At 43.4% G+C, this 13,795-nt stretch overlaps 3 protein-coding genes across 3 annotated transcripts; 1 reads left to right on the top strand and 2 right to left on the bottom strand.

Moving 5' to 3' along the window:
- Positions 1 to 284: 284 nt before the first annotated feature.
- MELLADRAFT_62417 (uncharacterized protein) lies at positions 285 to 1,350 on the bottom strand (the record flags this gene model as incomplete). Its single annotated transcript, XM_007408903.1, has 2 exons — positions 285 to 478; positions 606 to 1,350. The coding sequence occupies 2 exons, from the start codon at positions 1,348 to 1,350 to the stop codon at positions 285 to 287; spliced, it is 939 nt and encodes a 312-aa protein (XP_007408965.1).
- A 3,260-nt stretch (positions 1,351 to 4,610) lies between these two features.
- MELLADRAFT_85489 (uncharacterized protein) lies at positions 4,611 to 5,479 on the top strand (the record flags this gene model as incomplete). The annotated part of the gene is made up of 2 exons (XM_007409032.1): positions 4,611 to 4,690; positions 4,762 to 5,479. The coding sequence occupies 2 exons, from the start codon at positions 4,611 to 4,613 to the stop codon at positions 5,477 to 5,479; spliced, it is 798 nt and encodes a 265-aa protein (XP_007409094.1).
- A 254-nt stretch (positions 5,480 to 5,733) lies between these two features.
- Positions 5,734 to 6,806, bottom strand: MELLADRAFT_105643 (uncharacterized protein; the record flags this gene model as incomplete). Its single annotated transcript, XM_007408902.1, has 4 exons — positions 5,734 to 5,814; positions 6,301 to 6,471; positions 6,542 to 6,675; positions 6,758 to 6,806. The coding sequence occupies 4 exons, from the start codon at positions 6,804 to 6,806 to the stop codon at positions 5,734 to 5,736; spliced, it is 435 nt and encodes a 144-aa protein (XP_007408964.1).
- Positions 6,807 to 13,795: the final 6,989 nt, after the last annotated feature.

Below are 13,795 nucleotides of genomic sequence, written 5' to 3'. Positions count from 1 at the left end.
CATGTGATGAGATGCTCCGGTATCAATTAAGGCGATGGTGTTACATTGGTCTCCACGACATGAAACCTGCGGTTCAGCAGAGCATGAGAATTTGCCGTCTACTTCAATATGATAACTAACGTCTCTATCTTCGAGTCTCATGTTTTCTAAGGCTGAGGATATATCATTTGAGCTTGGAAAGTTTTGATCGTTGAAATATCGATGAGACATAAAGCCACTAGCCATGTTTGAGCCGCCTCTTCCTCTACCTCGTGACCCAGCTCCTTGGTTTCCTCTAGGATAATCTACCCATTCACCAGCCTCGCGCTTTGAGCGTTTCCAATCGTCCATCTTAGTCGCGTTTCTGGGATGATGAAAGCACTCGGATTGATCATGAGGTTTCGTAGGGTGATCTCGACCGAGGCACTTGTTCTTGTTACAAGTTTGCCATCTTCCATTACGTCGGCCGTGACTTGCTTCGGTTGATTCGGCAGCGCGACTAGATTGTTGTCGATTGGAGGTGAACATCTTCCGAGTTTGATAGGTCTTCTTCAGCTCGGTTTCTAACGCTCGGAATTTGACATGCCCAGCATCAAGGAGGTCGCATCCCTTTTCCGCCCACTCACGGTTAAGTGATCTAACAAATTGGCGAGCTTGCTCTTCTTCAGACATTTCTCCATTGGATCCAAGGTAAGCATCTACTTTGGCTCTAAAGATGTCGATGTACTCAAGGAGATCCTTGGTAGATCCTTGACTCAAGTCGGTGATTTCGCTCCGGAGCATGAGTTTGACCGATTCAGAGTTACTGATGTGGTAATCGCGAATAGTTTTCCAGAGCAGGCATGGAGATGGAATAGTAGTCTTGATGCCGTTCTCGAATGTGGAAATCATTGATATAAATCGAGTGGACTCTGCTGGCTCTATACTGGCAAGTAACCAGTGAAAGAGTGATTTCTTTGTCGCAAGGATTACTTCGGGATCGATTCCTGAGCTGCCTGCATCTTCAGAATCAAGATATATGTCGTATGATGCGGCCATGAGACCAAAACGAACACCATCGGACCAGGAAACATAGTTCGAGGTGGACAATTTAGTAGTTATGGCTATTTTGTGCAGGATCGAAGTCACTTTGATTGACTGGCGTTGAGCTGGGGTATCAGTGTCAATAGGAGTGGTGGTGGCCATGGCTGGCGCAGTAATAGGATGTGATGGGACGGTGGTATGAGCTGAATGGGCTGTTTCGGATGAGCTTGAATTATCTGATTCAATCTGAGATTCGACGTCAATCTTGCCGTTCTCTGGAACTGGAGCTGGGGTGGATGCAGGTGTTGGTAGTTGGGTATCTTCACTGGTATCTTCTCTGTCTGACATAGATTTGCGTTTTGAATTGACTAACTAGGAGCTGAACCAGACTCTCGCTACCATGAAAAGCGACAAATCTCGTCGTATACCTGTTATCCCAATGACAAATCCTGAGGTGAGTCTCACTTCACCTCTTGTCAAATACTCGACGTGCTAACCTGTTATCCCAATGACAAATCCTGAGGTGAGTCTCACTTCACCTCTTGTCAAATACTCGACGTGCTAACCTAGAAGGTTTTGGTCGAGACAATAATAAAATAAGAAAAGAGACGACGCTTTAGCTTAAAGCTCTTGAACTAGCGTCGGCAGAATAACAGATGAAATATGAAAGTGAGAATACATAGTTTGATCAGTATTTTAATTATGTATATTAATATGAAAGAAAAGAAATAAGAAGAAATGAGAAATGATGAATTGAGTGAAGTACTTACTCTTTTCCTTTCCGTAGAATGACGGATGAGGAAAAGAGTTTGTACACGCGTCCCAGGAGTGGCGTTATTAAATGGGAGGCGCAATTAGGGTTAAGGTTTTAATTGAATACAAAACTATATTTGAACTTAATGGGCGCGTGTGAGATATTGAGATATTGAGTTAATAAGTCTAAGTTAAGTACCACAACTGCTGAAACACATAAATGAGAGTGTAAGGTATCTCTCAACATAATATTTGTGGATTATGTGAATAAGGATCAGCTGCGTAAATGGGGGATATCTGTGGGGACTTCCGCTCAAATATCGCTTCACGCGGTGATCTTCTCTCAAATCGACGTGGAGAAGGGGGCATGAAGGTGTTCATACCCCCATACATTTGTTGTTGTTTTGATCCAGTACACGACAATTTGTATACTGGATATCGCGTTTATTGCTTCAGACCATCTCTGACTTTATATAGTTTCAAACGATGTCCATGGCGATATTGGGTCATATGGCCAACGAGTGTAATGAGAATTCCTACATTCAATTCAATATGCTCGGACCACATTCAATTCGATATGCTCGCATCCAACCATATCTTGCCAAAACACTCCTTTCCTTTTCAATGTGGGTCCAATAAGGTCCCATCATGGCCACCTTATTGGCAAGGACGGCCATTACGCGTCCTTACAAAAAGGCCTTTGCGTCTCAAATGCCTCCTGGCTCGGACGTACCTTGCCTTACATCCTTACATCCTTAGATCCCATTCATATCTTTTCGTAATCCTTGTCCTAGCACAATGAAGATGGTACGCGCCGTAATTGAACCACCGCGATTGTCATCATCCTTGGTGGCGACATTAGAGTTACTATGGAATCAAGGAGAACACCTTGAAGAATATGATCACATGCTCGTTTATATGGATCACTCAAACATGGAGCAACACGCCAACTCCATGCCTCGCTTAAAACGCAATGCTTCCAATTATGCGAGCTGGCTCTACTGGGTTAATGAAGATTATCAATGATTCACACAAAATCCTGTTTACTTGTACAAGTCAAAATTGCACTTCTCGTCACTTCATGAAGCAATCGCGGACGAGGTCCTTTTGGCCATCATATGTGCAATGGTTCATCCCAATGTCCTTCTGTTGGCTCAGATGGCCTCGTGCGCTCACGAAGCTGTGATGTGGATCAACTGGTATCACGGCTTGGAAAGTGAGTTTCAACTGTATCAATCTCGATCCTTGTGAGTAGGAAACATGCTGATCCCTACTCACAATCAGTACCGAAGGTTCGAGATGGATTCCACCTCCCGTGAACCATGCGAGGTCGCAAGGTTCAGTTTCAGGCATTACTTACGGTGAGTATATCACATTCTTATGTCTGACTTGGCAGGGGTTTATTGACCTTGTCTCCCTTCTCGTATTTCACATTCCATCGAGCCATACAGAGGAGTCTGGCGAGGTTTTGGTGCGCCGCGCCTGGTGTAGATTGCATGAATAACTCTTTGGGTATAAGTTTGGAATTAGCAGTTGGAATATCACTTTGTCATTGGTTTTGGAACAAATACCTTTTGGGGAATTTTTTTAGGGATCCCACCCAAGCGATCATCGTCTCCATGAAATTGAGTTAACATACATTAACGAAACAAACCCCTGTGATCAATACGAATCAGGCAAATTCAGGAATGGTCTTAAGGTGAACGAAATCCTGTCCTGACCGGCATGATCAGGGTCTGACACTAACCTTTAGCCATCACAATCGCGATGGCTGAGTTAGGCCATCGCGTTTCAGATGATTGCTTCTGAAACGCGATGGCAAAGGTACAAACCGGCTGAGAGACAAAGCCTGTCCTGACTGGCTTGATCAGGGTCTGGTCACTGACTTTTAGCTATCAGAATCGCGATGGCTGATTTAGGCCATGGCGATTGAGACGATTTTGTCTCAGCGATGGTCACGAACCAGCTGAATGAGCTGTAAAGCCTGACCTGACTGCCAACCTCAGGGACAGGTGACTAACCTGTTGCAAGCACGCAGCCATCGCGATCTCACATCAAACTAGGCTACCACATTCATCGCAATGAATGTGGTAGCCTGGTTTGAGACTAAGATATATGTTTCAGAAGGCCTCAGCGTCTCGCTACGGTTTTTTCTCTGCTTTCCAAAGATTATTCATTATTCGATTTATATAAAATTTCATTCTATTCGTTTCTAAAATCTTACTTTGCTTCACCTCACCTCTTTCTCATCAACAATCTCTTTATTATTATCCTTTATCGCAAATCTTTACGCAAAGAGCGGCCCAGGCCCATTATTATCTTTTCCTATTTCTATCTGATTGCATCTTCCTCAACCTGCCTGCTTCGAACCTTGAGTTCATCTCGACGCATAACCCAGAAGCTACAGGTTGAGAAGTGCTTTCAGTACTGAAATCATGGCAGAAGTTAATAAGAAACCAAAGCATAAGTCTCCTAGCACTCTTTGCTGTCGCAAACAACATTCCGACCGACAAAAAGCTGAGCGCAAGAACAAAAATCAACCCGCACCCAACCAAAGAGCCACCAAGATTGCAGCTTTAAAAGAACTTTACGGACCCCCCCCGAAACCAAGTTCTTATTTTTCAAGAAAGGCCAAACCAAACCGTTTCGCATCCACTTTGGTACCGTTGTCTGCCTCGACGAAGACACCTGCCAACTCCTCTTAGTTGCCCGATTTGTCAAGAAAACCGCTGCCAACCACCGGCTCTTTCAACAATACAACCATGCTATATCCACAGTCTACCATCATGCGAAAGCATGAGGAAGAGTCACAATCAATGGAGCTGCCAAAAGGGCACGATCACTGACCAAAATATATGGCAAGATGCACGCGGCCGGTTTTAGGCCCAGATATGATCACATCGCCAAAGCAGGCTAGTTCTTTGGAGTATCACATGTTCATCGCCATCTTACTTATTTCCCTTTCATTTTGATCTCAGGTGCATATGCTTTCAATGCGACCACCAGTGGCCAGCTTTGGCGCATGCAAGAGGATCTTGTGCGTCAAGGTAACCTGCCTGCCATCGAAAACTTCTACGCCAAGCGATTTGCCGCCCTATCTTCCTACGCTTTCAATTCCAACGCTGAGCTAGCTTCAAAAGTTGGGGTCCCTTCTTGGGCCGGTGAATCTTTTTACGTATCTCCCAATGTGCAAGTGTTTGCCTTGAACATCGCCGTTACTTTTGACGAATTTGTTAATGCCAAACATACGGATTTTGACGAAAGCAAATATGCCTTTGGTTTCTTTACCCGCATCAATCGCAAGACTGGAAAACTTTATTCACTTAAAAATGATACTTTTCAAGGTGACTCTGTTGGTGCATGTTTTGTTTTGGATGATTATAACATTACAGTGGACTATGATGCATGTGACGGTGTAGTCGAAATGCTATGGGCGTCCCAAATCCACCACCACACGGCTGGATCCAAGACCTACAACCATAATTCGGAGCGAGTCATCCCCTCAAGAGGTCGAATCACTCGTTTTGGTTGTGCATGCCAAATTAACAAACGCTTGGTGGAAAGAATCATTGAGGTTAATGATATGCGAGGGGACTTGAGTGATGAAGATTGGTTCAAATTGCGCAGCACTCTTCTTACTGGCTATCCTGAAGAAGCGCGCAAAAAGTTGGCCCGCTTAGCTGAGAAGAAAGGGATTGATGACTTTCATTTGGTTACTTCATAATCTGTTATGATGTTGACAAGTTTCCTACTTAATGTTTTCCTTTCCTTACTTTTTGTTTTCCTTTTGTTACTGTTATTCCTTTTCTTACTTTTTGTTCGTGCTTTTCCATGCCTGGGTGTACATATTTTCTTTACTTGCAAATGTAGATGAGTTGGCCTTCTAGCGTTTGCTCAAGCGGCTTTTACAATGTCATATGTTTGTCAATCATGTGACTAATTAGATTCAAATGTGCGTTGTAATGTTTGAGCCACCTTTTATATAACAGTAGGCACAACAGTGTAATGTTTCCAAAAAGGTTCAATCTGATTCTTACTTTGTATTGAAATCGATAATTTCTAACAAAGACATATCAGGAATACGATAGGAAAAAAAGAAAAGAGTATCACGACATTCAAGAATTATTGATTGTAGAAGAGCTTGGACCTTGCTTGCCCTTCTTGGCTGGTCCTTTCTTCGCTGTTCCCTTCTTGACTGCTGGACGGAAAGGTTGTTCTACCCAGGTTTTGATGCCTTTGGTGATAGCCTGATTCCACTGTTCAGGTGTCACCCGTTGGAATGTATATGCTGATAAACTCCGATGAGCAGCCCCACTATAGTGGGATGCTGAGTTGAGAATGAAAGAATTGGTGACAGAATGAGTCATACAATACAACTTTTCCTTTGCTTCTTTCCTTTCCAAACGTTGGATGTGGGTCTTGGTCACTTGACAGCGCCCTTCATGGCAATTATGCTGAACATTTAAAATCCGCTCCACATCCTGTTTGGATCAACAACTTGGTCAGTTCAAGGCTTGTGGGTAATTCAAGGAGGTGATGACTGACCTTCACACTTTTACATACCACTTCATCCGTTACCAGTATCTCTCTCATAGCGTAATGAACTATCATACTCCCCGGTAGGCATTTTTTGAGAAGTAATACAGACTGCACAGGTGCATCATTCTCCACCTTCCAAATCGATTGCACTTGAGCTATAATTCCATTGGATGTGAGCTATCCGAATGGAAGCCAGTCAGCATTTGAAAGATACATGATTAAGCATGGAAAGGATTGGAGATCTCACAAGTACAAAATCGTTAGGTTCTAGCTTTTGCCTGTTTTCTAACGTCACATTTGAAAAAATTTCCCAGGGATTACCGGTGTTGAGCACCGGCAACCCTATTGGGAGGGGAGTTGCAGGTTGTGAATCACTTTTACCTGTTGAAGACAAATAAAAGGATGCAAATCAGAATAGAAAACAGGGAAGTCACATCCATACGCCATTTTAACTCATACTCACGTCCCATTTTGATACAGGCAAGCCTCCCTTTGATCTTTTCATGACGCATTGCTGGAAATAAGTCGGGGAATTTTTCAAACAGGCTCCTCAACTGTGGGCCGGGGACCACACGACAAAGAAGGTCCTTGTCGAAGAAGGAAGATCCACATATGAACATACACATCATTTCCCTTGTTGTGAAGGTGTTTGCAATGTCGCGGCCAGGGCTTAAGCTATTAGAGTGGACAGACGCTTGACGGAGGACTCCATCAAAAGACTCAAACTTTTTGGTTGCAAAGAGACAAGCAGGCCCAAATCTTCGTATCAAATATTGCAAATGGACAAGCATGTGGAATTTCGGCTTGTTAACCCACTGTGCTGAAACAGAGATCAGGAGGTGTAGAAACGAATCAATGATGATATCTAATTCCTTTAGATATTCATCCATATCAGGTATTTCCGTTTGAAATATATATGAAGCTAGCAACCCGAGAGATGTCCAGACATGTCTTTTCTCCGGAGGCATATAATCAAATAGAACAAAAGGGACCATCTGCAACACGGTTCAAAATTCCTTGCCTACCAGACTTTGATAGAATTGTATCAAGGTATTGGGTATTATAGGAGGTATATTCAAACCCTTAGTATTGAATGATCGCCACCTGGCAGATATATCGTTGTAGCAAGGCGATCCAAATTTTGTCGAGGTAAGACTTTGCATGAGATCTCGGAAAAGATTTTTCGTTATGCCAAGCAGAGCCACATGTAGTGTCTCCACCGGGGTATCCACATGGCCATCAAAACCTACCAGGCAATATAATGAATATGTCAATAATCATTGGGAGTATTTTTTTTTCTTACCTTTCAGCCTCAACATTGGGTTGAAGATCCGTTCACCCAGACCCGCATTTAATTGATCACAGACGCTTTTCACCTCTTCAGGGGGAAGACTATCATGTGCCACTTGAACCTTCTTCAAGAAGAAATCAGTCACCGTGTCTTTCACACCAAAATCTCGAATCATATTCTCAACAACCGTTTTTGTCTGTCTTTCTTGTCCAGTATTCCAAATCGCATGTGTTATGCGTTTGGTCTCACTCCATTTGCGGATGGGTATATCAATCTGTCTTCATTACCAACATGAATAAAGCACAATGGAATCATACCACGGACAGCGGAACCTCATACCTTGCAGCACTGTTCTTCCAAACCGAGAAAGTCCTGTAAATACTTATGTGTTTGTTTATCGACCATTTTTTTAACTTGCAGATCACACATGCGACAAGGGGTGAGGGTGTTCGCAGGGTTCAAAGTGTTAGATATTTTGGCGTGCATGGGGGAATCACCGAGGTGGCAGAGGACGACAACCATTGCCAAACCATCTTCCCCAAGGGTATGGTCGTAGGCAACCAAACCATTGACAGCAAGATCACTGGTGTGTTATCATAAATGGGTGGTTAGACACATGCCAATCCAATAAGTATGCACCACACTTACTTAATTTCCTCAACAACTTCGTCTAGCAAGTCCAGAGCTGATGCACAGTTTGAAGTGGCCAAGAAATGTATGTTAAACTCCTGGTTTGTAAGCTCTGGAGATAAGCCTGACAGTGTAAAGTATACACTCATATGCTTGTTCCATTTTTTTGAAACATTTCCAGATGTGTCGTCGGAGTATAATGTGATTGGGACATGTCGAATGACTTTCCCTTGCGCTTTTTTTCTCCAATGGTTCACAATAGGATGTGAGTCCACCCCGACAGAGTTACGATCTATATTGGATTGCCAACAAGAAATGAAATCAACCTCATATCATCATCAATAGCACATATGTCTTACAATACAACTGGTCTCTACAATTGGTTTTGAGTAAGTAACCATTGTACAACTCTATCTCTTCATATGTTTTCCAAAAGTCATCACATTTAATAGTTAGGAATTCGGGAGAGTCAAATGGAGGGTCTTCTGAAACCGATACTTTGAGAAATGCTGGCTCTTCGGGATCAAATTCAACAGTTGCAGGCATACATTTCGCTAGGATGGTATCATTAAGTTGGAAGAAAAACATAGGTACCACTAGTTGTTTAGAGCGAAGCTGAACAGGCTCATAAATGTAAAAGTGATGGTTGTTTGTTGCAATCATCTGCACACGGAGGTCAGGGGCGTAACCTTCTCGCCATTTCTGACACTGTGAGAATTGGTTGATTGGTGTGTTAATCGCTTGCTCCGGAACAAAGACCATATGTGGACTAATGAAAGGATTAGCCAATTTCTGTAGTGATTCCACAGTCAACCAAACCATGACCCATTGCTAAAGAACAAGAGTTTGGGTAAACTCACGTTCCTTATTATCGTCTCTACTTTTAGACCAAACAGAGGCTTTCCCTCTGGGCTCATACGTTCAGAAACCTCCACGCCAACTCGTACTTTCATACAAGCGGTCAAAGCTTGTAATACACCCCAGTCGGGTAGATCTATCTTACAAATACGGAAAACAAAACGGACGCGCAGGTATTGATCCCGTGAGAGGATACTACGTTCTGAACCCATCAGGAGTAAAGCAAGCACATGCTACCAAACAGAGAATCAGCTGCCTTGCAATCAATTAGGTGTTGCATGCATCTGAAGTTGACAGTCACCTCCATCTTCTTGAACGGGAACCAATCAATGCCGTCTTGAATTTTCCCACTTCTCAACTCTTCTTCCAGAGCTTCCTCAAATGCTTCGTCATCTACTTCTTCCATCTGTTTGATGTGTTCAATTTGTTCCAACGCCTGACGCAGTGTATCAAAAGTCAGAGAGTCATCTGAATCATCTGAGTCGTAACCCCCCAGGTGTAGTGGGTCTGAATCAAGCAAATTCCTAAGTAGCGTGAGAGGTGATGGAGGTTGCAGGGGAGGGGAACTCATGTGTATATTGTTGCCCAGTCCAATATCATCCTCCAAAGAGGGAATTTGATCTTGGAATTGATCTTGGTTTGTTGAAGAGTTCGCTTGTTGGAGACGTTCTTCAACATCCAGTGTTGTTCCATGTAATCAATCACTGCACATCGATGTGCTGATGATTTGATATGTTTCTCGTAGTTCTGCATTGAGCGTGTCTGGCAGACCAAGCATTGATACCTTGGAGGGCCACCCCGAGACGGAAGTAAGGTGACGTCTGGAAATGAAGGATTCAGGCTGGGTATTTCTGAATACGAGAAAGAGAAAGAGGTCTTACGTGAGTCGCGGGGTGGTTGAGGTACTGCGTTTGACATGGTTTGAGTGGGGAGTGATGCGAGAGACGTGAAGTCTGCTTGTGGGAGTGATGCGAGAAACGTGAAGTCTGCTTGTGCTTGTGGTACCACCGCAATGGTCTGCCGGCTGTTGTGGACCGCCGGCGGCTCAGCAAGGTTGTTGAAAAGTTAGGCCTGCTTGGAGACGGCCTACCGGCCACCCACAGCCCGTATGAGTATCGGTCCACAGGCCACCTGTGGACCCGACCATTCTCAGACCCTTATGGGCTTCTATGGGTCGGTCTACAGGCCATTTACTGACCCGACCATTCTGGGCCCCGGGGAGACCGTTCTCTGACACGAAACCCTCCGGTGGTGTACTGGAATGATGATTTTGTTTGAGTTTTAACACTTAATTTTTAGGTCTTTAGCCCTGACTCATGCACCATGGGTCATTTCCACTTTGGACAGCACTATTTGGCGCCCGGTTTAAAGAACCCGAGGCCCGGTTGTCTTTGGGGCTTTACCCGCAGATTCCGCGCACACCCGGACCCGACTAAGCCAAATTTTGCCGCAGCCGCAGTCTTTTCCGGGCGCAACACTCTCCAACAGCCCGATTTTCACAAACCGGGCTGTGAAACCATAAAAACGGGCTGCTGAAGTCAACCCGATTTCCTGAAACCGAGCTGTGAGCTCTCGATCGACCCAATACGAATTGTTGCCTGACCTCGCCTGACGCTCACCTTCATCTCGAAGTTGACAAGTACCATCCCAATCTCGACAAGCCTCAAACCACCCAATACACCACATCTAAAAATGGTAAGTTCTTGTTGTCATTTTTCCTCATCTCTTCTCCATCAATGAAACAAGTGCTGACCGTTCAATACCCATCAATCTATGCCCAATCGTTCCACTCTTGGGCGATTGTTTTTCTTGCATCTGGCAACCAAATCCTCATACATCTTCTTGTGATGGATCCAAATTATCAGAGTCTCTCACTTTATGAAGCTATATCAACGTGTGTATAGGGTCAGAAAGATTGTGGAACGTTTAGTACGACTCAGACTATGCAATCAAATCAATGAAAATTAGCCCGAATGATTAGCCAAAGAATGAAGCCATTTGGTGGGGCTTTTTGACAAGTGCACTTTGAGATTCATTATCTTGGGACTCAAAGTGTAAACCTGTTTGCATAAAAATTGAGACATCGATATAAAGATGGCAAAAAGAGAAACAAAAGTTGAGGCAGCCCGGTTTCAACCCAGACCGGGCTGCAAAGACGTACAGCCCGGCCTACTATCCGAAAACCGGGCCTCGGGTTCTTTAAACCGGGCGCCAAATAGTGCTCTCCTTCCACTTTATGGAAAACTCGGCTCAAGTCAAACGAAAACATCCTCGCTTCACTCTCACTCAAGCTCATTCAAACTCAAAAATCAGTTTCGAAAACCAAAAACCTCCGCAGGAGTCAACCATTAGGCTCATTTGTAAAAATAGATTGACTAACAAGCATATCCTTGAATGAAGGTCCCTTAACCAGCTTGAAGCATTTGTGCTGATATCCATTGATGCGTATATCAAGTCATTCAAGCCTCAAGTAAGCTGCTATGTATAGCGGTGATGCACGAACAGAGAAAATCGATAACCCAAAGAAAATGTATATTCATCCTCATAATCATAATCAGATAGCTGGAGTGACAATCTTGAGGACTCCACCAGGCAACAAAAACGTAAAATACCTGACACTTGAACCACAACACATATGTTCAGTCGGATGCCTCAGGAGAAATTGGATCCTTACAAGCAAGGCCAAAGAGGAACGAAGGCGGAAAGTCTCCCCCAAACGCATAATCACTCTTATCCTGTATGTACAGCACAGTACTCATCATCAGGAGAGGTGAGGTAGCTTTGTCTTGCTTGATGCGACACTTTCAGCAAATGCCACTGCTTGAGTGCTTACAAGCTGGGCACAATATGATTAGAACTTTTCTAATCGTGCTCAGAGACTGCTACTCGATACATGACCTAAGGTCGGAAAAAGAAGGTTTGATTGCCTCATCAAGTTTTGTAGGCCAAGAAATCCCAACGAGGTCAATCACTCATTAAGTGCAGCAAACTTGCGGGGTTTTTCGCATCAAGGACTCAAAAAATAGGGTAGATCGTTTTTGAAGGAAACCGGTTTTTTTGGATGACACGTTGATTTCCTACCGCAGCACACCCAAATACGGTTCAAAATCTTCAAGGACTTGTAAGACATGATAGGTAGTTCTGTTTCTGTCTCCTTGCTATACTCATAGGAAGATCATAGGAAGCCAAGAGTATGAAGAAAGTGACCATTCCTCGTTGAAGTTCTGCGCGACAGTCCCATGTTTTTTTTGAAAACCTATTGAATATTGTGCTATTCTTTTCTCCTGGATCTGCTCACGGTATCATTGTAAGGAGACGCAGAATAAAGAAAGTGACCATCTTTGACTTACCCGCGTTTGTATCTTGTTTCAGTATTGGATACAGCTTGAAAGGCATCAGAAAGGTCTGTATACATAGATTGCACATCAAGATCTCTAGCTCATTGAGCCACTTGATCATAAGACTTACAATATTGCCATAATTGATTATTCCCGTATGGTTTCTGGAAGTAATGGCAGGGTAGCTTACAATCCTCGTAAGCAACCTCATGGGTATTGAGTGTGGGTCAGTCTGCTCCCCATCATCATCATCATTGGTGAACAGTGGATTGTACATCTTTGGCCCTTAAGATAGCAGTACTCAGAAACTCAGGATGATATCAGAAGTCAGAGAGATTACTTGACCAGATGCAGGCTGAATGTTGATTGAAGTGTCCCTTCCCTCCCAAGTGATTGTAAAAAATACAAAGACCGATGAGGATCTTTTTAAATTGAAAAATACTTGTTTACAAACAACAACATTAACAATAATGTAAATAAAGCTTAAGTTTATTAGCTTCTTGTACAAGAGATGAAGTGCAAGTTCAAGACACGTCCATGAAGGGGTAACTTAAGAGGGAAGAAACCAACGAAAGAAGAATGGATTCAGAGGCAATTAAAAAAACTTAGCGTATGCACAATACGCAATACGTCAAACAGGGATCGCACATATTTCTGTGTTTCACTAACAAGAGCAGAGGTTATATATGTCCCTCTCCTTTTTCTGCTGGATCGTTTATTCCTCACTTGTTTATCCATCCATTTCATACTTACTATACGTTTCCTATTTCATGAACTACTATAACAACTATCTTGACCTCCCACCTCCGAGTTCTAGTGTAAGTAGTACGTTAAAATCAACGATAAAATCACCGGGAAGGAAAAAGCGAAGATCGAATTGGAGAGGCTTTCATCCAAAGAACTCCAATACAAAATACAGAGTTGAAAAAGCGAGTGGAACTCTCCAGGATATTGTCTTTCGTAGACCTCCTCCGGGGTCAGGTCTTGTATTATAGAGAGTTCAGTGGAGCTCTCCATCCATGCAAAGACCTCACGCCCGCTACAAGCTTTTGCCTGACCTAGCCAAGATCTAGGCAAGGGAACGCAACTTCTTTGATGCAATGTATAAAAAGTTATAAAATGAATGGACGACTCCCAATACTTTGAGTACTTTGATGCGCGCAATCATCAGCATCAGAGGCCGTACTGAAATTGTGAAAGGGATCCGTAGAGAATTGAAAGGGTGTTTACATTTTGATCGGAATATGGCAGAAATGAATGACATTTCATTTTAAGCATAAGAATAATGCTACAATTGAAGTGATCAGCTTGTGATCAGCTTGAGATGAGTATTTAGACCTTCTCTTCGGTCCGTCATCTTTCGTGTGCTTTTATCACCTCTACC

The sequence above is a fragment of the Melampsora larici-populina genome (genome assembly GCF_000204055.1).
Source record: "Melampsora larici-populina 98AG31 unplaced genomic scaffold MELLAscaffold_14, whole genome shotgun sequence".
Classification (NCBI taxonomy): Eukaryota; Fungi; Basidiomycota; class Pucciniomycetes; order Pucciniales; family Melampsoraceae; genus Melampsora; species Melampsora laricis-populina.
This window is presented reverse-complemented; position numbering and strand designations above follow the sequence as displayed.